Source organism: Sardina pilchardus, chromosome 13, assembly GCF_963854185.1.
Source record: "Sardina pilchardus chromosome 13, fSarPil1.1, whole genome shotgun sequence".
In the NCBI taxonomy this organism is placed as follows: domain Eukaryota; kingdom Metazoa; phylum Chordata; class Actinopteri; order Clupeiformes; family Clupeidae; genus Sardina; species Sardina pilchardus.
The window spans coordinates 8,580,946-8,608,822 of NC_085006.1; the positions used below are offsets into that span (position 1 = coordinate 8,580,946).

At 44.3% G+C, this 27,877-nt stretch overlaps 1 protein-coding gene across 2 annotated transcripts; it reads left to right on the top strand.

Annotated features, from left to right (window-relative positions):
- Positions 1-7,467: 7,467 nt before the first annotated feature.
- On the top strand, positions 7,468-26,977 carry pipox (pipecolic acid oxidase). 2 transcript variants are annotated; one of them, XM_062553158.1, is made up of 8 exons: positions 7,468-7,729; positions 8,970-9,118; positions 11,084-11,297; positions 18,062-18,244; positions 20,992-21,144; positions 22,245-22,394; positions 23,409-23,484; positions 25,495-26,977. In XM_062553158.1, exons 1-8 carry the CDS (start codon positions 7,622-7,624, stop codon positions 25,620-25,622), a joined length of 1,161 nt encoding a protein of 386 aa, XP_062409142.1. In that variant the 5' UTR covers positions 7,468-7,621; the 3' UTR covers positions 25,623-26,977. The 2 variants fall into 2 exon arrangements, with proteins under 2 accessions (XP_062409142.1, XP_062409143.1); XM_062553159.1 differs by lacking the exon at positions 25,495-26,977 and adding an exon at positions 24,465-25,427.
- Positions 26,978-27,877: the final 900 nt, after the last annotated feature.

A 27,877-nucleotide genomic window follows, 5' to 3' on the forward strand; every position in this document is an offset into this window, starting at 1 on the left:
TGGGTCTTTAGCTTACTAACCGTGTTCCCCAGAGTTAGCTAAATCGTTACATACCCTCCTCATCTCCGTGCTTGTAGTTATTCGGTCTGACACACATCCACTGCTAGCCTAGCTTAGCACAGGTCTCTCGAAGTGGCCTGTTCAAAAAAGCCTACACCTCCCAATAGTGACAAAAGAACTCCAACATTTTCCTATTTGCATGCTGTGATTTGTGTAGTGACAACGTGTAAAAAAAAAACAATGTTCAATTAGAAGCAGCCGTTTTGTAAGCGCATACAGACTTGGTACTATGTTCTCAATCAGGCGAAGCACTGCTACATGGGCGGAGTGATTTGCAGGCAGCACCTGAAAAGCTTCGGAGTGACTTCTTCAAACCTCAAAGAACAGTGCTGTGCAAATCCCTCCGCCCAAGCAGTGCTTTGCCGTTGAGATGATTTCGTCCAATCATGTAGATGATTTCGTTCAGATGCTGAGCTGAAATTATGTGCACAAATTTGAAAATGAATGACACTTGCTGCAACGACAACTTCAAATCACAAAAAGATGCTATACGAATGGTCAATCATGATGGATCGCTGCGTAAGAATGAAATCACAGCTTGAGTGAGGTGTAGTGTCCCCATTTACATCCAAATCTACAAACCGTTTTTATGCCTTTACACTAAATCTGTCAGCAGGCCTGATCCAAGGTTTTTTTTACACATACTTACAGACAAGTCCCCTGCAGCCCATTCAAATCCAGTGGGAGATACAGCTCCAGCTGTCTCCCTCCACATCCCCAGTGGAACAGAACACACACCCACACCCACACCCACACATACATACACACATACTGGTACACAGAGGGGGAGGGATACCAACATAGGTGATAATTTTAATAGCCACCAGTTAACGACTTTAAGCTAATAAATATTTCAAGCACATGCTAGACACCACCCTATTAGTGCCATGATGTGTGTGTGTGTGTGTGTGTGTGTGTGCGTCTGTGTGTGTGTTGTCGGCACAGACGTGCATAATAAATGAATTCTGATGTATGACACTGCTTTGCCGTCTCCTGAGTGCGTGACTTGGATGAATATATTGAATGGTCTTAAATGGATCAGTGAACCAATAAATGCGCCAACCTGAATATCTCACACATGGCACTTCATGGTGAGGATTAGAGGAGTTAGCCACAGATGGTTGAAAACCTGGGTGTAGATGTTCATTTACACACACACACACACACACACACACACACACACACACACACACACACACACACACACCATCAAATACTGAAATATCAAAGCTCTTGACTGTGAAGGAGAAGGTAATCCCCCCTCCCTCAGTGATTGATTGCGGTTGCTCACTGCTGGTGTATCACCAGAGGACCTCCCCATGTATAAGTGGGGATGCGATGGGATTGGACGGGAAGATGTCCCTCAGCGTTGTGATTTCTGATGACGTGCTCATTACCAGGCTGGTCAAATGGAATGATTAGCACCACCAGAGGGATGACAAGGGCATGGAGAGGAACTAAGAGGACGGGGAGATATTTTACAGGAGTGCACTTCAGATAACTTCTGGATTTGTTGTGCGCGCATGCACACACACAGAGAGAGAGACAGGCATTCACGCGCACAGGCACGCACACACGCACACACACACACACACACACACACACACACACATACTAACAAGACAGACACATACTCACACCAGCCAACCAGCCAGCCAGCCAGCCAGCCAGCCAGCAACACATTCACATACAGTACACACATATACACACACTACCAGGTTGAGCAACCACCTGAATCAGACGTGGTAAAGCTGAGAAAATGGCACGGCTAATGCATTATTCAAAGCTGCTAAGTTATTCATTAGACAGAGATGAGCATCATCCTGTACTGTAGGTATGGGCAGTCATAAATATTTACAGGAGGGACTTGATATTTAAACATGACGTTGGATAAATCGCTTGCGATAAATGCCAGGTAAATAAGAGACCATGTTACTCTCAGTTTACTGAGGCAGCCTGCCTTGCTGTTGTTATTTTGACGCGTGACCTTTTCCAATAGGATGGTGAGTATAGCCTTCTTTCCCTTTTGTCTACCATCCCTCCCCGCTCTCTCTCTCTCTCCATATCCAGTCCCACAGTCCCATTACATCCATGCCTCTAGAAACTGTACGAAGCATTTTCCTCCTGACACTAACGGCAAAAACGAAGAAATGTGACGGTACCTCAAGGCCAAATGCAACACCTGATCATCATGGCCGTGTAATAAACAAAGCACTTACACAGACTTGATGACACAGTTGCCATCCTTCAGAGTGGTGGTGGTGACAGAATACAAGGGAAATCTGAAAGATGCCTCCCTGTCTTATTCCATAAGCAGTCACAAATCACAGGCAATGATAATCAGTGCCACACATACATTCACGCAGAAAGATACAGTTCATGTGATACATTTCTGCATATTTTTTTTGCTATCATTTTTGCATGCAGTGTATTTTTTTTTTTCTGAGGCATTTTTCCGTCATACTTGTAAAACACTGTTGAACGATATTACTGAAACGATGTGACAGCACTTTCATCCGGCTGGCACTAAAACATTTTGCGACGTCATTTCAGCTACTGCGCCATTTCCTGACGTGGAAACATGCTAATGTTCATGAGAATGTACTGAGTCTGCAGTTTGGGGCCTCCTCTCTCTGTCGGACTGGGGACGTTTTAAAGAGCTAAGAGTCGCGCCGTACATCATGTCGGTGGAGATTCTGCTGCCGCGCCTGGCCAGTAGCTCAATGTGGCAGCGAGCTCCGAGGGAATAAACTTTCACAGCTAGCAGATGGCGATTCTAGCATCCCCGCAAAAGACTCCTCCGCTCATAAACGTCTTTCTTTTCCTTTCTTGATGAATCTTGCGCGAGCTCATCCCACATGCATGCAATCACATACACAAATACAAACACACACACACAAGCACGCACAAAAATATACTGCAAGCTCACTCAAACATACAGAGATATAGAAAACACACACACACGCTTATGATGCAAAGATGTATGCGAGAGCAGCCAGCATGGTATATTACCAGATGCATTTGTATCATAGCTTAGTGGCTCTAGGAATAAAGCTGCTTGTTTTCCATTTATCACGCCTGGCGCCCCCTTCTCATAAAGCAGCGCGTGCATCAACAAAGCCCCAGAAAACCTTTAAGAGGCCTATCCGTCATTCCCAGGCGACAGTTCAACGGCGTGGGCAATCCATCCTGACAAGCAGAGGTGTGATTTTTGGCTAGAGGCTAATTGGGGATGTCTGCGACTCTCACATCGGAGGCAAACACCAGGGCCTCTTTAGCGGGAACTGCTGGCTGAGCCGTAGAGGTGAAGACTTGGCCACCAAACAGCCAGGTGGCATCGGGAGAGGAGTGCCACACAGCCAGGGGGCCTGTTGCCTTTGCCAGGCTACAGTGAGCAAGTGGCTGCTAAAAGCTAGCTCACACCCACAGACACACTAATTATAGTGGCGTGGCACCATTATATATTGTCTGCTGGTTAACTGCCAAGAGAAAATAACTCCATTGACTTCAATGCAGAACCAAACCAGTTACTTTCATTTGTCAGACAAAGCAAGTCCACACTTGAATCTAGAATTACTTTTAGATCAGCCAAACATGTGCTTGCCAGTGGCTATGGTAGTCTGTGAGTGATTATCAATATTTTGTGAAACTCCATATTGCACCCAAAGTATGATTTCGGGCATATGCAGTCATTGCTGCAATCCTACCCCCCCTTCCATCCTCTCTCCTCGCACTCGAAAACAAAGAGAAAACTGTTGCCTGGCTTGCTAACAGCCTGTCACCGCACACGCTACACAGAGTCCCAGCGTCTGTGGGGAGACTCACACTTCATCTGCGCGTGACAGCGCTGCGCGGCGGGGGAGCATGGCCACGCGACCCTCTCCAGGCCTGGCGAGCCACAGGGTCCATCTGCTGCGCCTGCTGTCCACGCGCCGCCTGTGTCACACACAGAAGCCCAGACGCAGCAGGGCTGCCAGCTTCCATCCCCACTCTCCTCTGTCTCCCACTCTCCCGCTACACACTCACTGTACCCACAATACACTCACTGAAGGGTGGGTGAAAGGTATTGGACCAGTGAGGGGGGAACACCAGACCGGAAGGTTTATGTATACAGTCATTGTCAAAATTGTTGTCACCCCATGCTAAAGTTGACCAAAAAGAGGAATATAAAATCATCTTTTGGAAATTGATTTTAATGGCTTGTGTAATAAAATTAGGAAAAATCCAACCTTTAAGGACACACCAATTTTCTATGTGAATGAATAATGTATCATAAATAAATAAATGTTCTTCCCAAAATACTGGGGTCAAAAATCTTGTCACCCCTATGTAACCCTATGGGAATTTAACACATAGGGTTAACATAGGGGCAGGCAGTTTTTTATTTTTAAAGGCTACTTATTTCATGGATCCAGGATACTATGCATCCTGATAAAGTTCCCTTGGTCTTTAGAACTAAAATTGACCCACATCATCACACACCCTTCACCATACCTAGAGATAGGCATGGTGTTTTGTTCAGTTTTGTTCAGTTAGCCTATTAGCTTGTTTGATTTGCATTGAGTTCAATGAGCATCAAACAGGCTAATAGGCTAACTGAACGAAACTGAACAAAACACCATGCCTATCTCTAGGTATGGTGAAGGGTGTGTGATGATGTGGGTCAATTTTAGTTCTTATTTTAGTATTTTAGTATTTTAGAATGTGTTAAATTCCCATAGGGTTACATAGGGGTGACAAGATTTTTGACCCCAGTATTTTGGGAAGAACATTTATTTATTTATGATACATTATTCATTCACATAGAAAATTGGTGTGTCCTTAAAGGTTGGATTTTTCCTAATTTTATTACATAAGCCATTAAAATCAATTTCCAAAAGATGATTTTATATTCCTCTTTTTAGTCAACTTTAGCATGGGGTGACAACAATTTTGACAATGACTGTAGGTTTACTGTATGCGTTAGAACGGTGGCGCAGATGAATGCATACAGAGTGCGGGCAAACATATAATCAGTATGCTCATTATGCTTTTGGGTGGTGGGTAGCCTACGTCAGGTTCTTAGTTACAGCAAGTATGGTCCCTCTATTTAATAATTTGTTAAGCATTTGTAAACTAAACCGCTCACAAAAAGTAAGGAAACTTGACTTTGGCCCATTATATCTCCCCATTAGTAATACCAACCAGTAAAGTGTTTCATATCATTTTTATCGTTGATTTGTCACCTTTACAATGAGGTATAGCTTGTAAGCATAGGGCAATCATGGAATGAGCAACACAAGCAAACGTGTAAGTAGTGCCAACGAAAAATGTGCCAAAATGGCCTGTTATGCTGTTGGAATTCACCTTTGTTACTTCAAGCATTGACGATTGCACTCTCCCACAGAAAAGTTAGGCATACATTTGTTCATTTTATACTCAGTGTCAGGGTCCTCAGTAGCGTGTAGACAGGTTGGCACCTTCTTCTCATGCTGGTCACCAACCTGGCTACATTCTGCTGTGGGATGGCATTCCATTCCTCGGCACTACTTACATGTTTGCTTGTGTTGCTCATTCCATGATTGCCCTATGCTTACAAGATATACCTCATTGTAAAGGTGACAAATCAACGTTAAAAATGATATGAAACACTTTACTGGTTGGTATTACTAAAGGGGAGATATAATGGGCCAAAGTCAAGTTTCCTTTCTTTTTGTGAGCAGTTTATTAGTAAATGGTCTGTTCATTATTTGTAGAATTGGTCCTAGCTATTTTTCATTAGTAAAGCATTTGTACACACAATTATAAATGGTTTGTTCATAGTAAATACAAATATGTTTGTGAATAGATGTTTTATGCTTAATAGATAATGCAAGAACCATATATTTATACTTTGTTCATTATTTTTAAAGTATTACTCCTATGTTACTCCTCTTTAATAAAGCATTTGTACACACTGTCACTATAAATGATTTGTTCATAGTAGATAAGCTTATCCTATCCTATCTATGTATTGTCAGGAAAATAAGTCCCGACAGGATGAAGCACTGAATCCAGCTGCAGTCCACTCTCTGTGAATCTCCCCCACATTTTTGAATGGGTTTCGATTCACAATTAGCCCATTTCACAGTGTCCTGTGTCTGGCCTAGTTGATGTTAATGATGCCTTAATTGGCAGGGTAAAACATCTTCCTGTTTCTATCTTTCCTGTAGACTGAGCTGTTCCAGAGGAAGTTAGTTTACACAGTGGCGACATCTTGTGAAATGGGCTAATCCTCTCCAGGGTGCGGTTATTCCTATTGCCTGAACACTTTTTTCCACTATGTTACTAGGCTATATATGTACTGTATATGTACTGTATATTTCCACTATGTTACTAGGCTATGTATGTACTGTATATGTATGTATTTGTGTATACATACATAAATACATACATACATACATACATATAACCTATCTAGCACACATAGCCTATACATGTATATGCCATTTTGTATGTCAGCGTTTCTTGCCCAGCGGGTAGTCACGTGACTGTAAAGTATGTAAGATTCTTGACAATCCCTACATTCTTTTTCTGCAGGGACAATAATTGAGTATGACGTCGTCAGGCTAGAAAGCCGTAGGCCTACGACTGAAACTGTCGGCTTTCATAATCAATTTTGTGTTTCAGAGACAGAGACATAGTTAAAATCTTTCTTTAACATCGGGATTAGGCTATGGTTACGTTACTGCTGGCAACACAACTCCTGTGCAGGTTTTAAACCCATACGTTTGTATATTTTCAGGACTTTCATCCCGGATAGAGATTTTGGCACACATCCCACGTTGTTCAATGGGGTCATATTAGTTTAGAACAGTTGAGATATTCTCCGCTAAATGAAGCGCATACAAATCTTACACAGGACCTCTACTATTAACAGATCAACATGGTAGCCTAAATAAGAAAAGAAAATTGAATGTATACAGCACTTGATAAAAAAAGTTCATGCATTTGCCATACCCAATAATATAGGGCACCACAATTCTTTAAAGAGATGTCCATAATTGTATTTCTCTAATGTGAGTTTCTCTAAAGTTAAGAATGAGGAAAGCTGATCGAGAAAAATCATGAAAGATGGAGGGGAATCATTCTTCCAAAATAAAAGTAGCCTATACATTTCTTTGCAAAATAAGTGATCAAGATGATCAAGGTAAGTATCCTGCATTTTTTGCGGTCTAACTGTAAATTATTTGTATCATTTAGTAAATATAAACTGCTGCAAGTCAAACTGTGTTTCCAAAACAGATTGAGTAAAATAACGGATTGAGCTGAAACTTTTTAACTACATAGTATCAAAGCCTTATATCGAAGGCTTTGCGTATTACACACAGAGTCCCGGATGTGCGTGTTGTAGGCACAGGAGTTCTGTCCCCCAGGCCAGGCTACCAAGCCACCCCCCTGTTCATTTTCTTTTAAAGACGGAAGGGGTGAACTAACTTACCTTTCTGCTATGTTTCTGCCTACTGCCTACGACAAGAACAAAGTGTGATTAATAGTCAATTGTTAGAGAGTGTGATTGTCGTGGAGCTGTAGCCTACAAATAATGTCTTCGCAAGTATACGATTGCATTGTGATTGGAGCAGGCATCCAAGGATCGTGTACAGCGTACTATCACGCGAAGAATAACAAGAAAACGCTTCTTCTCGAACAGGTCGGTGTCTCGGACATTTGGGCACCTGCCCTGTCTTTCCCCAACAACAATGCACTAGCCTATTCCAGACAAATAAGTTGTTAAAACTGTACCGGTGTGCAAGACCATAGGGGGGGTTTAGAAGCACACTACCTCGGAAGAAAGTTTTGTATATTATACATCAATCTGGTGCACTTTGAGAAGAAATTAAAAGGCAACAGTTGTGCATTCATATTCATGTATCTCAACGAAAGATGCATTTTCAAGACTACTTGTAGGCTACCTTGGGCAGGCGCACTGTGTGTAACAGTCTACTGAACAATGAGAGAGAATTTCCCATGCGTGTGTATACGAGGTAATTAGTTCACTCACATCAATTTGGCTTGCCTTACTTGGCTCTCCCAGCTAATTCACTAACTCAAGATTTTAAAGCAACACTTCACCGTTTTTTTTTTCATATTAAACTATGTTATCCCTTAACTAAGACGAGTTGATACATAGGCTACCTCTCACGTTTCAATGAGTGCACTCACTGGCTCTGGCGCGCGGCTCTACGATGATAGCACTTAGCTAGCCCAATGCATTCATTAGGATCCAAACAGAGATGAAGTTAGAAGCAACCAAACACTTCCATGTTTTCCCTATTAAAATACAGTTACACAAGTAGTCACACGACCAAGTATGGTGAGACAAAATAAAACGTGGTGCATTTCTAAGCAGGTAAAAGGATAACTATATTGTGTGGCACAGTTATATCCTCACTCTTGCACTTTCAGTTTCACTTTGGAGTGAGGATATTACTGCGTTGAGTCTAAGTGCTCCCAATGTTATTCCGCCACACAAATTTGGATTTGAAATGGTCACATAGACCTGAAACATTCAGATCTGTGTCAAAGAACTATTTGAGTCCCTTCACTTCACTTCATTCACTGAGTAATGTGAATGTCGAGTGGTGTGCTAACTAATCATTGACATGGGATGTTTATTTAATTTTTTTATTTGGCTGTTGTCTCAAATAACTTCTTCTTCAGACTGAGAGTTTAACTCATATAACTCATATAGCAACATATATTTCTCAACATTGTGTAGTGATGGAGTAGAGTCACAATTGCTAACTTTAGCAATTGTGACTACTCACTCCATCACTACACAATGTTGAGAAATATGTTGTTGCAGAACTGTGTTTAATTGATATAGCATGTCCTAGTGCACACTAGGCATGGAATGGAAGCAGAAGAGTAATTTCTCCCTGCTCTTTAAGTTTCTCTTGCCTCACTCTCGTGGAAGCTCCCATGGGCAGACACGAATCATCAGGAAGGCCTATGAGCAGGACTTCTACCTCCGTATGATGGAGGAGTCTTACAAACTGTGGGCTGAGCTGGAGAAAGAAGCAGGCGTGCAACTCTACAGGTAGGTCCTCTGCTTCCTCTGCTTCGCTGAATAAGACAATAAAGTAATATTACATTTGACGTTTTTTCATTTAAGTCAAGAACTGCCCCGAATTGCTATCATAAATGTGCAAGAAGGAACCTTACAGAAGGTTTTATGAATGTCATACAACATCCCACTGAACCTTTATGAAAGCAGATCAAATTTGCCCCAAAATACAACTGCAATGAATTAAATGTCTTCTGCCAAATAGTATATCTTCAGCTACACTTTTGTGTTGGCTTAGTGCGATTTTATTCTGCCACTGAATGTAATTCAGGGATTTTTTCACTTCAGTAAACACCTTGGCTTATTGCTCGAGCTATGAGGTGTGTGAGTATAAATACAAAGGCTGGATCAGACTAACACCAAGCCAGTGCTGGGGTCGGATCTTGGTGTTGTTATTGCATTGGGTTTCTAACTTGATTATGGTGCAAAAAAAGATGTCTGAATCCCTAACAGAAGTCTTAAGAGGAGAATCCTGAGGAGGTTGTATTGATTAGGATGAAAGAAAAACTATACAGATTGGAAGTGATATATCGATATGAATAAATAGACAAATAAATCAAGGAAACAAGTCATATCAGGCAATTGTAAAACCAGTCGGATACCAGGATATCACAGTCACCATTGACCTGCTTTATTTTTTTCTCACTTCTCTTTCCCCTTGTGTCCATTTCATGCATTCTCTCTCTTCTCTCTCTCTATCTCTCTCTCTCACCTCTGCGCGGTGAGTGATTGGTCCTCAGTCTAGGGCCAGCTGTGCCCTTGTGTTTTGTGGAGCACAAACTCTGAGAGAGAGAGAGAGAGAGAGAGATGTGTGTGAATCACTTTCAGCAAGGCTTCACCTCATATCATAGCAGCTCCCTGGTCGTCACCCCCCTGGAGAATCATCTCCTAGGGCTGGTGTGGCCGATAACCACCGAATCCCACAGCAGGAGGAATCTCTGTCTGGGCAAACACACACACATACACACACACACACACACACACACACACACACACACACACACACACACACACACACACACACACACACTATCCAAAACATCCCTCAACATGATTCCCCAAGCCCATCTAGTTGGGCAGCCCATGCCACTCATCCCACAGGGTAACATGGCCACTGCTGCACAATGCATCATATTAATACCCTTGCTCTCTGACTGTATCATCATCAACCAAGTCGAACATATGAACACACACACACACACACACACACACACACACACACACACACACACACACACACACACACATGCATGCCGGCACGCACACATGCACACACACACCACACACACATACCACATATCCACACACGTAGACATGCACACATGCACACATGCACACATACACACAGACAAACACACGCACACCAAACATACACACGCACACCACACATACACACGCACACACACACACAAACACACAGTTGGAAACACAGTCATAAAATTCCCTGATAAATAGTTGGGGCCCTTTAGCTGGTGGTGCCCATGCATCAAGGCTTGTGGCAGATGGCGGCGCAGCCCTCAGAAAACACTGTTCACACAGGGGCAGCACCGCCATCCATCACAGGGCCCCGCTGAATTTACCGCCCGTGTTTTCAGAACTTTTCAACCAGGGGACCGATAACTTCACACGCTCCGGCTCCGGCTCCGCACCGGCTCCGCTCCACGCCGGCCGCACCACCGGGCCACCGCTCTGATTTATGGAACATGGCTGCCTGGCTCGCGGGTTCTGCAGCCGATTTTAAGCTTGCCCTTTACAGGCCAATCAATGCATCAACCCCCACAGTCTTGTCCCTGGCTTAAATCAAACCAAAACAAACAGACAAAAAAAGAAATACAATGGGAAAGGTCACATGAAGCTTGTGCAATGGCTAGATTTAATTTGAATGTGCACCCCCCCACACACACATGGCCCCCCCCTCATTTTTTTTTTCTCCTGCAGATGCACAGGCCTCCTGGTCATGGGTCCAGAGGACGGTCAGTACTATTCGGCCGTCAAGGGCGTGCTGCAGCGGAACAAAGTCCCCTGGGTGATGCTGAAGAGGGAAGAGTTCAGCCAGCACATCCCCAACTTCAACCTGGTCAGCGGCGAGAACGCGCTCGTGGACACCAGCGCAGGGGTGCTGTACGCCGACAAAGCCCTCGCCGCCCTTCAGGTGAGGGCCACGCCTTGCAGTCCGTCACGGCACGGCACATCAGTGCGTACAGTGCGCACCTGTACTGTTGCAGGTGAAATCCTTGAACAAAGCCAGGTGCATTAGTTACAGGCAAGTGAGATTTGGCAATGCTTTTATCTAAAGTGACGTAAAAAACCCAGGTCCATCACTTTCCAAACAGGTAACTGGGGACTTCTAGTTATATTAGCCTATTCAGCGTTTCTCAAACTGTGGGGCGCGCCCCCCTAGGCTACTGGGGCGCACAGACATGCCAAGTGGGGCGCGAGCTGACGTTAAAAACCGGAGATTTTTTTATAGCCTTCCTTTATTGATAATTACGAGCATGCACCTCCATCTCACAAAACACACACAAACAAGGTACTCTAGACTATTGTTTCATTGACCAGATGAAAATGTTGTCTGTCCTGGAACCATAGTCTGAAAAAAAATATTGATGTCGGAATTTTAATTGCAGCGGTAACCAAAAAAACGTTAATGTTTGAGACGAGCGCAGTGAAACTGTCCAACGACACAATTGGTGTTCTGCGATCTCGAAGAACAACTGCTTGACAAACGCAACACTCATGTTTTGCCTTGCAAGTGGACAAGGCCATTGACAGTAGCCTAACAAAGGTGATTTAGTTATTGTTTATGTCCGCTTTGTTAACTTGACAGCGAGCGAAGATATTCTATTCTGCGAGTATGTCAAAAGTAGGGCCACTGCTGATGAGCTATTCAACATTCTTAACAATTAGTCTACCTGGCAGAACATGACATCAAATGGGAAAACTGTGAGGGACTTTGCTCGGATGATGCACAGACGATAGCAGGTAAAAGGCCTGCAGGCCGTGATAAAGAGGGTAGCGCCCGATGTGCAAAGAACGGACTGTTCAATTGGGAAGCGCTTGCATCAACGCCTGACCTGAATACGATTTTGAACGAGTTTGTGAGAGTGGTGAACTTCATTTTATTGTTTTATTGTTATTTAACTGTTATTTGTTACTGATGCTATATTTAGCAAGTGACTTATGTCAATAAATTTGACAATTTTAAGCTTGACCTACTACTTTCTTAGAGCGATGATGGACAGGTGGGGCTCAAGAAAGCCCCCTTGATCAAAGTGGGGAATGAAAGAATTAGATGAATATTGATGTTTTTACTAATGTGATAGGTTGAAATCCAGTCACAAGAAAATGAATGAAGTCTTTGGAATTCACTGGAAGTACTGATAAACTTTACCCAACGGAACAGCACAGCATGTGTGATATACATATCATACAATAGATACTGTATAACTTAAGTATAATAAGTATGATATGTTTGTCATAGAATTACATGTTTTAGTGTAAGCTATAATGTGTGCTGTGAGAATATGGTGACCTTCCTTTAACTGAGTATGTTGAGATACAACCTGTGTTTTCTGAAGACTCCCTCTTTGGGAATCTCTAGGTTGCTGACCCCAGAGGGGATACCAACACTAACATGGCCTGGGTCAGGGGAAGGGGTTTTGTAATATTCTTATCTCTGTTAATGCTAACTAGTTGGATGGATCATTAGTTCATCGTTAGGGGGGATATCTCCTGATTCCTCTGTGCGTGTGTTAAGAGGGTATAAGAAGTGACCTCAACCACAGAGATTTGGGAAGTCCCCAGTGTCGTGAATTAAGCTGCAGTCTCACACATACGTATATTATCTTGGATTATTTTATGTCTGTATATATCTGTAGTCTGTGTCTGTGTCTGTGTGTGTGTGTGTGTGTGCGCGCGCGCGCGTGTATGCCCATGCGCCCGTGTGTGCGCAACTTTTACTCACCCTTAAAGGGATAGTTCGGGTTTTAAGACACAAAGTTATATGGGTTCCCTGTCAGCAACGTTGTGCATCAGCACTGACTTACCCCCCGACAGCGTCCTGTGAGCCGAGATCCAGACGGTTTTTGATCGTTTTTGATGCTGAAGAAAGTAGCCCGGCAAGTTGCTGGGGTCACGAAAGTAAAGTGTTTTTCTTCTTAAAACCATATGCGTTCAAAAGAGTGATACTGTATATTTGCACCACAAAAACGTTGTCCAGGAAAAATTCAAACCTCGTTATCACTTGGCACTATTTTTCTCGATTCCTATTACTGCGCGCTACTGACAGCTGGACAACGTTTTTGTGGTGCAAATATATCACTCTTTTGAACGCATATGGTTTTGAGAAGAAAAACACTTTACTTTCGTGACCCCAGCAACTTGCCGGACTACTTTCTTCAGCATCAAAAACGATCAAAAACCGGCTGGATCTCGGCTCACAGGACGCAATCGGGGGGTAAGTCAGTGCTGATGCACAACGTTGCTGACAGGGAACCCATATAACTTCGTGTCTTAAAACCCGAACTATCCCTTTAAGGCTACGATCACAATTGGAGGCTTTCACAGACACAGAGGTAGAAAAAGTCATCACTTCCCTACACAACAATCAAACGAGTGGCTCTGATGGAGTAACTTTCAAGGCTTTAAAAGTGTCATGCCAAATGCTTGCGAAAATCTTGAATGTGTGCCTAGTAAATGGCAGATTGTCCGAATCCTTGAATGGGGCTTGAATACACAGAATCCCCCCAAAAGATAACATGCCCGATGACCCGTCTTCATCTCACTGCTACCAACAGTTTATAAAGTTTTTATGAAATACATACTTGCCCGTATTCTATCCTAGCTTTTAGAACAGAAAATACTTACACACACACACACACACACACACACACACACAGAGACACACACACACACACAGCATCAAAACTCTTTGTCTTCTCCACTGTCACACACACACACACACACACACACACACACACACACACACACGTAGGCCTGTCACGATAACAAATTTTGATGGACGATAAATTGTCCCAGAAATTATTGCGATAAACGATAATATTGCCGTTCTGAGATCATTTTTATCTAATATAATGATAATGGCATAATAATGCAGGTACACCTTTTCAAAGATCAATAACTTGTATTTCTAAAGAATAAGGAACTGGAATGGGAAGACATTTTTAAATATCCACAATAAATGAACAAAACAACCAAAAACAATAAATAGGCCTACAATGGACTCTCAGTCTCTACTAAGACTCTGTTTAAGGGCCAGCAAATTAAAACGTGACATGCAACAGGGGGCGTGTAGAGTGACAGTTGCTAAGCCTTATGCACGGAACTAAATGTCATCATAGCTGATCAATTAGGCCTACGCAGTCAGCTAAACATTTGAAACTTGCGCAAAACGGCATGAACCCAGCATCTGCACGTCACATAAAACACAAATTGAAGCAATAAGTTGGTCATCGGATAATCCTACTGCAAAGCCTTTTCATAGGTATGCTACGTTTATGACATATAACGTTGATTACGAACACATTTCACCACAGCTGACAATTAGCTTACGACATTTTAACCGGAGCTGCCGGCTGTTTTGGCTGATTCTTGAGCTCTCAGCGGAGTGCAGACTTTGCGGAGTGTGTCTTTATCAGATGATGAAAAGACGTAGCTTATAAGCATGATTTTCTGAACTGCATTATCACTATTTTTACCCCCATACCTGTCTAGCTACAACAGAAAGCCTCTTCAGTGTGCTTAGGCCAATCGCCAAAGCCTCGTCTAGCCTGTTAATCAAATGAATGTAAGAAAGTAAAGTTGTCCGTCATGTTATTGAAAGATACATGTCTGACAACTGACTGACATGAGGGTTCACTCCTCGTTAGGCTGCGCTAAGGGAAGCACCGTGGTTTAGAGCTGGTTGAGTCCTGACTCACTCGGATCTTTAACCTGTGTCTTTAAATTAACCCATGAGTCGCAAATCTCTAGCATCATTAACCCGGATCAGTTGAGTCCTACTACAATCTAATTTAAAATGATAAACAGCGCCACACACAGACATCTTAAAGGAATAGTTCGTAATGTTGGACATAGGATCTCATTTCCAACTTTACCGAGGTGATATAGGTCGGTGGAGACCGTTTTTATCGCGTTTAGCCCCTTCCTTGTTGCAGCGTCCCCCTTTGCTAACGCTGGTTCTGAGCTAACGCATTTCTACGGTAACATCAGTCTGACATCAACAACAGTACTCACTCCACCGCACACCCGAGACAAGTCAATTAATACGTCAGACTATCGATATACATGTCCGTCTTGAATAATTTTAATGTCAGGGTGAAATGCAAATCCACAACAAACGCCATTCTTTCACTTCTGAAATAAAATACTGTTCTGAATCAGACATATTGTAGGTTTGGTGTAGCCAGTAACATTGCAGATTCAAGAATACCAGATCTGAATAGTGAGTCCGCACTTTCTACTATGTTAGTGGTTAGAGACAATGGGGCTAGGACTGCGTTTTCTTGGCGATTTAGCAATACTGACTCATGACTCAAGTGACTTGCATAACCCGGATCATTTGAGTGAGTGACTCAGAATAACCCGAGTCCTTAAAAAGAATCGAATTTACCAGGCCTACCGTGGTTATCCTCTCTTTCGTAGAGAGAGAGAGAGAGAGAAGAAAAACAATCAAGCATGAAAATGGCAATTATCGCGGCCGGAAAAGTTATCGAGCTCATTTTTTTTATCGTGCGATTTATTGATTTATTGAATATCGCGACAGGCCTACACACACGCACACAAGCATACATCCTCCTTTTGGACATCAAAATGTGAATTACACCCAAGTTAATTCCCAAATAGATAACATACTGTACCAGCCCAACACATACCAGTGTTCTGAATAATTGTCTCCTCCCTATATACTGTATATTTAGTTACCACACAGTTATCCATGACTGACCTGGCCCTTCAGTGGATTGGAAGAAAATTATGAAAATGTGCTTCCCTAGAGGGCCTCTAACAGAGGCAGGCACATATAATTTCAAAGCTTTTAGTATTGTGAGAGGATTGTTGCATGTGGTGTATTTTGGAGACTGACGTCTGATGTCGAATGATGACTGTTGAACATAGTATTATTTCAGAACAGTGGGGTTGTTCAAAAAGGGATTTAATAATAAACAAAGCTAGATTGCACGCATCTTACATAAATCAGGTTTGTTTCTTTTTTTATTCCTTTCAGGAGGTTTGCTGTTATCAGGGAAAAATAATCTATGCCCTATGCCTGTCTGAGTGTTTTATTTGAGTTGGAGAGTCTTGAGTTCAGTGGTCTTTTGTGCATTCATGTGTCCTTTTCATGCCTTATTCTCTTTAGATGAGACAGGCATCTGATCTAGAAATTACGCACAGTAATGACTGCTCCGCCATTTCTGACCTCAATTCTTCTCGGGTTATTAAAGTAGATAATAATGAGTCGTTAGATGGTTTAGTTAGTTTAAGGCAGTGAACATTTCTGAGGAATGTGTTTCTCTGATTAATATAATTCCTCATTGTGGGACATATGCATGTGTGTGTGTGTGTGTGTGTGTGTGTGTGTGTGTGTGTGTGTGTGTGTGTGTGTGTGTGTGTGTGTGTGTGTGTGTGTGTGTGTGTGTGTGTGTGTGTGTGTGTGTGTGTGTGTGTGTGTGTGTGTGTTCAGGGGTGCTGCTAGAAATATTGAACCCAATGAAATATTCCAGGGGCTATGTGTATACAGTATGTGTATATGGCTCAGTCTGGTATCACCGTGTGTTTCAACATCATACACCCTCCTCCTGAAAAAACATTGTTAACACCTCAAGTTCTTTCAGGGACACACTGAAGTATCAACCTCAGGGCAGGTACTCCATTCAGCCATGTAGAAGTTCCCGGAACGTCGCGTTACCGGGCCATTCCTTTAATGGAAGCGTGAACAAAAGTTCCGAACGTCCCGAAAATCAAGTTCCAGGTGCGGCGATGGAAACGCGGCTGATACGCGGCTGATACCCGAACTGCTAAAGGTTCTGACCAGAGAGCAGGCTATGAATCCCCTGCACCTGACCTCCCCTGCACTGCAGACAGTTGCTGACCACTGCCGTCTCCCTGGAAAGCTTGCTTCCCTTCGATGACGTCATTCAAACGATGGTCCCATTGGACTGTTAGCTCTAGCAGCACAACTTGTTTGGTGGATTCAGACACGAGGACAACATCTGGTTGCTGTGTCCAAGGTTCACTTACTGTTCACTACTGGCCAGTAATGGCTCTCAACAGTAATACCTGGTTGAACTATTAATGAATATCTGGTTGGACGAGAGTTATTCCATCAGTGTCGATATCCCAGGACATCCCCACTCAGATTCTTCCCCATTAGTAATCACTTCACTTTGAATTGTCCAACGTTGCATTCCATTCATTTCAATGAAAATATAGCTCACATTTGACAGTTACTGGGTGAGAAAATGGAGTAGGGTGAATCTTCAATTTAACGTAACATACATTTCAGAGTTAATTTCAGAATTGGCTTTCATTTGCATTACTAATATTGCATATTCTCTATTTATTTATCTTTCGGTTGGTGCAGTTTACAACACAAAAACTTGTAATCCCTTCGTGCAGAGTGTTGTGGTGCTTTCTGCACTTTTAAAGTTAAGTGCAGGACTTAACTTTACCTCAACCAACATTTCCTTACATTGCCTGGTGTGTGTGTTTGTGTGAGGGAGAGTATGTGTGTTGGTAGATACAGCTCCATTCTCAAGATGGGCATTGTGTTACTGAGTGATGCTGTAATCTTTGTTTAGTTCCTGTTCAGATATTTATTTATTCAGATCTTGTATATCTGAGAGCTATCGTATACTTTTGATACTTATTTTATGTGTATATATGTGCTTCCTTTATCAGAGGCTGTTTCAGTCGCATGGCGGGGTGATAAAAGATGGGAGCAAAGTAACTGGCATCAAGCCAGGCCCGGTGGTCACGGTGTCAACAACCACCGGGGCATATCAGGCCAAGAGTCTGGTGATCACAGTGGGACCGTGGGCTAACACGCTGCTCTCCCACATCGGCCTGGGCCTGCCTCTGAAGGTACAGCCAGAACACAGCCTCCACAACACATGGCCTCACACTCTCTCAGTTAGACTCACCGCACACACACGCGCGCACACACACACACACACACACACTCGAATATCAAAACACATTTGTAGTCATACATAGCCTTGTTAACACTAGACCGCTTCTCAATTGAGATTGAGAGTGGGTCTGGAAAGGCTTTATTAACTTACGACTCCCACAGGTGTAACCAGCAGTGAAATTAAACTTAAAATTGGGGCATTAAACTCTTACTAAAGAACATAGAGAAGCTGCACACTCTGATCTCCTTTTGGATATTTATTTAACCGACGTTTCGGTACAAGGCCTTAAACCTTGATAAAAGCTGTGTGCTGAAATGTAAATCTCTGGTTCTGTGGCATCACTGTAAAGACATACTGGAAAAAAGGGATAGCCTCCAAGTCGACAAGTTCTGTAGCCATATTGTTTAACAATAACATGACAGCTTCTTCCAGTATGTTCTGATCGGAAGATCACAAGTTCCAGTTTGTCTGAATGAGTAAACATGAGTGGGAAAGGGCCCGAACAACAGTCAGCAGCCTTAAACAGCCAGTAAAACTGCTGACCTTAAAAAAACTCCTTACCTTACATGACCCTACTTGTCATGACCCAAGTAGGCTACCTATAAAACATTTGACATTGATTACTAGGGTTGGGCACATGGTTTGGCATCGAAAACTGGTTCCATCTGGCACATGGTTTGGCATCGAAAACCGGTTCCAAGATGGAACCGGTTTTCGATGCCAAACCATGTGCCCAACCCTAATAATCAACGTTTCCTTCACAAGTTTTAATTGTAGACTATGCGTGCAACTTTACCAATCTGTATAGAAGTAACCCCCTCTCCTTGGTCCGCTGTCTCTCCCTCTCCCTCTCCCTCTTCCTCTCTCGTGTGCGCTCAATGAATGGACACCCGCACTTCGACATGCACAATCACAATCGTGAAAGCAATGACGCATAGAAGACGACTGGCTAAATTAAATTAGGTTAGCATCATAGCATTCTGCACAAATTTGATTGAAACTCTTGCATTCAAGTTGATTGATCATCTCAATGTTTTCCAACTCTAAGACTCAAAAGGGCCTGTCCCAAGGAGAAAAAGTATTAGCCTACCTTGAAACTTAACCACACGTGGAGAAACCATAGACCTAAAAGAAACTGAACAGTCCAACCAGTAGACTATAATAAGCTAGCCAACTATGCTATTTTGTTTACAATTTGGCTTCAAACCAGCTGAATTAAAGAGGCGGAGTTGTATTATGAATAGTCATGAATGTCATGAATATCAGAAATGTCAGTATAGAATATATAAAGAATTATATTATATTATATATACTGTATATATAAATCTTTATAATTCTTTATAAAGAATATATTCCTTATTGTGTTTCAAATAAGCTTTTTCTACGCCTTAGCCTATTGTTAAAAAATCATTCACATTATATGAAAGGAGAGCGATAAAAGGTGACCTTTTGGCGTTAAAGGCGATGCAATGAAAAATGTGGGTGCACCTACATTTTTTTGGAAATCGATAAGAGAAGATAAGGAATTGGATTGATAGGCAGAATCGATAATGCCATCGATATTGATAAAAACGTATCAATACCAATCCCTATTGATTACCGTAATTCATAATCTAATCTAAAAGTGAATCTACTGATTTACCAGACGTCCCTCACAAAGCAAATAGCACACAATGAACAAGTGAACCAAGGAAGGGAAGATAAATGTACCATCTTCCTCCACCCTCCTCCTCTTCCTCCTCCTCTTCTGTCTTCCTGGAGTTCATCTCCAGCCTGTTGGTTTTTGCTGGGGTTGAGACAATCTTCCTCAGGTCACATGGCTGATGAGGGGCGGGGGGTAGAGCCATATATGAGATGTTATTTATGCGGAGGAATGGCAAGGTGGAATTGGAAACTGCATTATTCAGCACGGCTCCTTTGCCGGGCAGTTGTGCATGAGCGAGCACAAGGAAGCGTGAGGGAGATGAGCTCACACACCAGTGCATCTGCCACTCCCCCCACATACACACACACACACACACGCACACACACACACATATATACACACGCGCGCGTACATGCACCTACGTACGCACGCACACACACACACACACACACACGCACGTATATACACACCCCACCCAAAAAGTGAGCCGGGCCGGCCCCCTGTTAGCTTATTACACTGAAAGCTGCAGTAGACAGGCCTCTTTATTACCCTGCCAGAGATACAATCTGCGGCAGAAGTGTATGTCTTCATTCAATTAGAAACTTTAGCGACGGCAGAGGAGTTCTCGTCCAGAGTCAGTCCTTTTTATTGCCTTTCCACAGATATGATTTGCACTGAGTCCGTGTGCGTCTTCGTTCAATTAAAACTATACCCTAAATGCTGCAATATAGGACATCTCTATCCAGCTGGATAGGTTTTATTAGCTTCTCAAATATATGAGTTGCACTTAGTGTATATGAGGTCCGTCAATTAAAAGTTTATTGTAAATGCTGCAGTCGTGACCGGCTACTTCTGTGATTTGCTTCTTGTTTGAGTGTACAAATCTGGGGGGAATCACAGAGGAAAGGCCTGCCTACAGTTTCCAGGACTGTGTAATCTCGTCAAATAACATCTGCCCTTCGGCCTTGAGGAAAATGTTTGCTTTGTTGACCTCCTACTCCCCCTCCTCCTCCTCCTCCCCTCCTCCCCCTCCTCCTCTTTTTGCTGGACAGGTGGAGAAGATAAACGTGTGCTACTGGCGGGAGAAGGTTCCGGGCTCTTATGGCATCCACAATCGCTTCCCTTGCTTCAGCCGGCAGGACGGCCCGGAGGTGGACCAGATCATCTACGGCCTGCCGTCCAACGAGTACCCGGGCCTGATGAAGGTGAGGGGGGCCGATTGGCTGAGCAGGGTGGCCGTGTGATTGAGAGAGGGGTGGGGCCTTGTGGCTCCATTTATGAAATGAGAGAATGATTCGTTACACCCCTGAAAAAAAAAAACGTTTTGTGCTCTCTCTCTCTCTCTCTCTCTCTCTCTCTCTCTCTCTCTCTCTCTCTCTTCCTTGCTGACTCAAAGTCAGAGATTAAGTGCAGCTCTTAAGTGCACCGCTGAAAATAAAAAAAACACAAGAATGTTTCTCTCCTTTTTCCCCTATTGCTGTTGTGTTTGTTGGTGGCCAGCTTTGACTGTCTGTTTTTCGGCACCCGCATATTTGATCATAGCAGGTTTTTTTTCCATGAGTGGGTGAGGCAGCGGGACTTTCCTGACAAATTGCACACAACATGTATGCGGCGGAGGGGACAGATGGTGGTGCCACATTAAGTCATTATCCCTGGATCAGTTACCAGAAGCCCTCCCTCTCCTCCCCTCTCCTCTCTTTTCTCCTCCTCTATCTTTTCCTCTCCTCTCCCCTCCTCTATTCTTCTCCTCTCCTCTCCCCTCCTCTCTTTTCCTACCCTCTCCTCTCCTCTCCTCTCCCCTCATCTCCTCCTCCTCTCCTCTCCTGTCCGGTCCTCCCTCACTCCCTCGCTCCCTGCCTGCTGAGCGCCTCTGATGCTGCTTCGGGGGAAAGCACCACATATTAGTGTCACCAAAACAAGTGCAGCATGCCCCCTCCAATGACATGACTATCATCATACTCTATGAGAGAGGAAGTGGTGGTGCGTGAGACAGTTTTGTGCTTTGAAGTGTTTTCAGAGATGCGCCGCCTTCTGCTTGAGTTAACTTGCTCCTGTTTCCCCTCACATTCAGATGGAAGTTAAATAGTTCAGTAAAGTAACTCTAACAATCCAACTTTGTGAGTTGCGTTTCAAACGAAACATATTAATGCAGCAGTAACTGACATTGACAGATGAGCTAAACCTAGTTAATACATGTGGCAGATGTGCCTGTTTAGATGTTAAGCAGGGCGGCGTTTTTGAGCGTGAGCCAGGACTCGGAAACGTGCGTGTGTTTAATGCGCACCTGTGTCCGTCCTCCCGACAGGTGTGCTACCACGTGGGCAAGGACGCGGATCCAGACGCGCGGGACACTCAGACGGACCAGAGTGACATCCAGATCTTGCAGCGCTTCGTCGCCCGCTGCTTGCCAGGCCTGGTGCCCGTGCCCGCCGTGGTGGAGAGCTGCCTCTATACCGTGAGTTGTGGGTGACCCGTCATCACAGTGCCCAGCCTCTCGATGAGAACACACTGGCCCCTACATGCCATACACCACACCCCTGTACCTCCTGATGCTTTTCCTTCAGTCACAAAGGCTTGAACTATATAATGTCGTTATCATTATACTTTACTCAGTGTTCGCCTCTCTTTCACATCCAGCAATGTCAATTGCCCCAAATAGACACAACCCTAGTCACAGGGTGATAGATAAGGCGTCCTCAGGGCCAGAACACAGAGAGCTGACTGCATTTACATGGCATGTGCTGATATGTAGACCTCCAAGCTGGCCATTGCACCTTGACCTGTAAAACTAGTCAAATCTGCATCTTGCTGTATACTCTGAGTTTGCACGCGCATGGCCTTCTATGGCATCCGCTTGGCTGCATGTACCTGTAAGGTGTCTGGAATGAGTGAGATCTGAATTCTACAGGTTAAATGAGGCTGAGAAACCGAATGCATATTCACTTGGGTGGATCTCAGTATGTTTTTACTGTTGGATATGTGCCAAGCATGTTGATCGTACATTACTCTCTCCAGGCAAAACTGTTCCATACATACGGTGCATAACACAATTATATAACACTGCCAATGTCAAGCAGATTTGCTGCCTGTGGTCTTTTGGAACAGTAACAATGGAATCACTAGAGCCCTGGTGCCATCCTCTATTACCGGCGCGCTTTATTAAAAGTTACCTAAGCACGGAGTGTCCACGGTCAAGCGACAGCCTCTTTGGGATCCGAGGGTCAGTTCCAAATGTGACTCATATTTCAATCTGTCAAGAATGAAATAATAAAACTTAAATCTGTTCAGTGTCTGGAAGGTAACAGAGTTGTTCTCTCTCTCTCTCTCTCTCTCTCTCTCTCTCCCCTCCCCACACACTCTATCTCTCTCTCTCTCTCTCACGTGCACACTCTCTCTCTCCCTCTCTCTCTCTCTGTCTCAACTCCAAATGATCTCTCTGGAATGCGTTTGTTTCTCTCCCTGCTCTCAGTTGACGCCTGATAACCACTTTGTCCTGGATCGTCACCCCACGTACAGGAATATCATCGTTGGTGCTGGATTCTCAGGTCAGTTCACGTGTTTTCATACGCCCTAAAGCTCCTCACCACACTGTGTCAAACCCATGGCATCGAATGCGCACTCACACACACACACACACACACACACACTCTCTTTTAAAGAGCTGCCTGAACTTTTAATGAGGCCCACACACGCACACATACACCCCACACACACACACACACACACACCAGAGAGAGACATGGTGTGCGGGCCTCCAGTGCGAGGCCTTTTATGGTCTAATTAAAGGCTGTGTCTGGGCTCGGACCCTCCTGCACCTCCTGGGCCACGGGCTCCTCGTGGCATTTGTTTCATCCGCGCCGCCAATCGTCCTCCCGGAGCTCATTACCGCCCCTAATTAAATTCTCCCTCTAATCACTCCCAGTGACCAGCGGAGACCCGGAGCGATGGGCGCCGATAGTGGCACTGAGGGATGCCTACACACACACACACACACGCACACACACACACACACACACACACACACACACACACACACATACCTACATAAACACACTCACATACACACACATATACACACACACACACTCTCACTTACACACACACACACACTCACTCTCTCTCTCCCTCTCACGTGCGCACACACACACAAGCACACATATACATACATGCATACATGCATACATACGTGCGCAGTGCACACACACACACAGACACACACACCTCCATTACGTTGGCTAATTCTGCCACCACACTTGGTGTCCCAGCTCCACAGCTGGATGAGCTATTCATCATGCGCTGCCTTGTGTGATGCTAAAGAGCTGCTTCCCCCCCCCCCCCCCCCCCCCCTCCCCGGCGTGAAGGCAGCCATCGTGGCCGTGCCTGTGCCCGGGAGCCGTAGCCACCGCGCCGACTGCAGTGGCAGTGGGAGAGAGAGCTCATGATTTATGGGATTTATTCTTCTGCCTTAATAATGCATAAGGAGCACAATAGAACTGAGGATTCATCATTATTAACCTTTCTCCAGCGGGCCCTTCTCGTTGTTTACCATGATGCCAGCGGTTTACCACCGCGCTCCTCTCTCTGGCCGGCCCTCGGGTGATGTATGGGCCAGTCTGGAGGTGCTCTGCTCTGGTCATTGGGCCACTGAGGGTGGACAGACGAGTTGGAAAAACGCTGAGAGCCTGCGCATAGCAAAGTTTAGGAGAGTCCTCCCTTTCTGTATCTGAACATACTGTATCTAAATCTTAAGTTTTTCCCTTCTTTTCCTTTTCTAGTCTGTTTTTTTGAAGGATCTTATTTGTTTCTATGGTGACCAACTCACAGAGTGGGCCACCCTGCTTATTGCTGTGACTTCTGAGCAAGGCCCAGCCTGAGTGAGTCCTGTCCAACAAGCCGTAGTGAGTCCCGACTCCCGAGTCATGTCGGCTGAGCCAGGAGCACGCTCCCTTCCAATAGGTGTGAGGCCAGGGCCACTGGAGAAACTCACTGACTGTAGGTGATGGGGGACCAGCCAACACGTCCAGATGACATAAATATGCTGTGACCGCCCCAGAGGTCAGGGTGGGGTCGGGTGAGGAGGGTCACTTTAATGTGCTCCCTCATGGAAAAGGCTGGACACTCTGGCCATGGGAGGGGCTATTTTTAGATGCACATTGTGTGTCTAACCCCTCATCCCGCCCAAACAACCCCAAAGGAGATATAGCAGCTTTAGCTTTGTGCATTACACTAGATGCAAACATGTTCTCCAGCTCCTAGCTCTGGTTCTCCGTCAAATGTTCTGTGCATGGTCCACTGAGGGGTCCTTGAAGATGTCACTTTGAACTCCTTAGAGTTAAACCAAACAACCTTATAGTATAAACACTAGATTGCACTTTTAACAAGCCCACTGAGTATAAGGTCTCTAATCTAAACAATAAGACGAGACAGTATTTTGTACAAGGCAAGACATAATACCTGATGGCAAAGTATTTGTATAGAACTTCACTTCACGGCACGTACAGTATGTGAGGTTTTGGGCCTCTCTAACTCACCGTTTCCTGTCCCCTACCTCTCAGGTCATGGCTTTAAGTTCGGCCCGGTCATCGGCAAGATCCTGTACGAGCTGAGCACGGGCCAGGTGCCCTCCCACGACCTCTCCACGTTCAAGATCAACCGCTTCCAGAACCCCAAGTCTGCACTGTAGACCCACTGTCTGTCACTCTCCAAGAGACCACTGCTGTGTCCTAATAGGTACATAAAGCGTCATGAATGTGGGGTTGAATCAGGAGACTTTAATGCTGATCCAAGTGTCCGTCATGCTGAGAGGAGATCACTACTGTCAATTTAGCTTCTGAATCAGGTTTTTTTTCTGCTGGCAATGGAGCCTGTTAGTTGGCTCAAATGGTGTACATTCACACGTCCCCATGTTGAGTCCAGTCATCAAATGACAAAGGGCATTTAAGCGTTTAAGCATTTTCTGTAGGGCTGAACGATTATTAGGTCTTTGTCTTCTGTATTATTCAACAAAAACAAGCAATAAATCATGTAGTATTGCCAATTATATTAGATTAAAGATAAACTGTTCTTTCCTGGAAGCCAGACCTCTGTTATAATGACATGAGGTGATACATTCAATTAATGAATGACATTTTTATTTAACTACTTCGATTAGTATATTTGAATTTATAGCATAACTTATAGCATAACTTATAGAAGTAGCATAGTTGGCTAGCTCATCATACTGGTTGGACTGTTCAGTTTCCCGTGTGTTTCAAGGCATTGAAGTTGGAAAACATTGGTATGGAGATGATCAGTCAACTTGAATGAGTGTTAATGAAATGTCTAGCATACTGCTAACCGAATTTTATAATAATTTAGCTAATCGTCCTCTATGTGTCTCTACTTTCCTGATTGTGAATGTTTTATCTGGATTAAATGTGCATGTCGAGGAGTGGGTGTCCATTGAGCGCCCACGAGTGAGAGAGAGCCAAGGAGAGGGGGTTTACTTTTATACTGTGAAGTTGCACGCATAGTCTACAATGAAAGACTTGCGAAAGAAATGTAGCCTAGAGTATGCTTTCACCCAAGCAGTGTCAGGTGCACCAGTACCTAGAATTTCTTTTCGGTCGCAATCTTAAACATTTTGGTGGCATGGTTTTATCGAGCCTGAGGCCATTGTGCACAGCTTGCGGAGTTCACTCTCTGGTAGACTGTTTCAAATCTTTGCTACTTTATGCTCCCGTCATGCGACCAGAGAGTAATCGCTGCCGTTGCGGTTAGAAATCGCACTTGATCATCATATCGCAATATTATTGCAAATGCAATATATCGTTCAGCCCTAATTCTCTGTGATTTTTTTTTTTTTTTTTTATCAAACTCTCTTTTGCACAAAACATGAAATGCACTTTTTTGTCATACATGTACAATGCCAATAAAGACATTTTATTTTGCTGTATTCTATGTTGCTTTCCTGACATGGCACTACACGCACATGCCCTGCCTTGAGGTTGTGTGTGTGTGTGTGTGTGTGTGAAAATAAAGAGCGCTGTTAAAAAGTCATCAAGCTTACCAACATTCGTCTCTGTGTTGCCACTGTTCCACTCTCATGCTCATTTACTGCTGCTGCCAGTTGTTTGCCCTCTCTGCTCCCTCCTCCCCCTCCGCACACACACACACACACACGCACACACGCGCACACACACACACACACACACACGCACACACGCACACATGCGCACACACACACACACACACACACACACACACACACACCTCATCCCAGCCCTTCAGTAAACATGTTAATCACTAATCATGCAGGCTGTTACAATGGACGAGAGCGGTCTCCATCAACGAGAATGAGACAATTATACAGCGAGACTCGGGGGAAGAGGGAGGGAGGGAGGGAGGGAGGGAGGGAGAGAGGGGAACGGTTGGATGAAGTTACCGGATGGGGTGGAGGGGGTGGAGTGAGGGTGGGGGTGTCAGTCACTGGAGCTCTTCATCATCTTGGGCTGTAAGTGGGACTCAGGAAGGAAAGTATTAATAGCCGAATTAAAGTGGCATTAAAGATGCAAAAGAGAGTATTTCTCCTCGGAATGCAAGGTGTTAGCAGTCCAGCGAAGCATAGGCACATCAAAGCAGCTCAGTGGAAATGGAGATGGGCGGGGAGGGGGGGTGGGGTGGGGGGGAGAGCAGGTAGAGCACTGCTACGGCTTCCTGGCACATCTCCTTATCACCGCAGCCCCCAATGAAAAAGGCTTGCCTTCCAGCTCCGCTCAAAAGAGGACTCGTGATTGGCCCCCAGGAGATAATCTGTCAAAATGAAATCAAAGGAGAACCACAATACCATATTTTAAATTCAGAAAATGACAGTGCAGTTGTGAGATTTGGGTGCAGAGAAAATGATGGTCCATCTTCTCTTAAACGCAGCTGGTAGTTATAACATACTGAGGGCCTGTG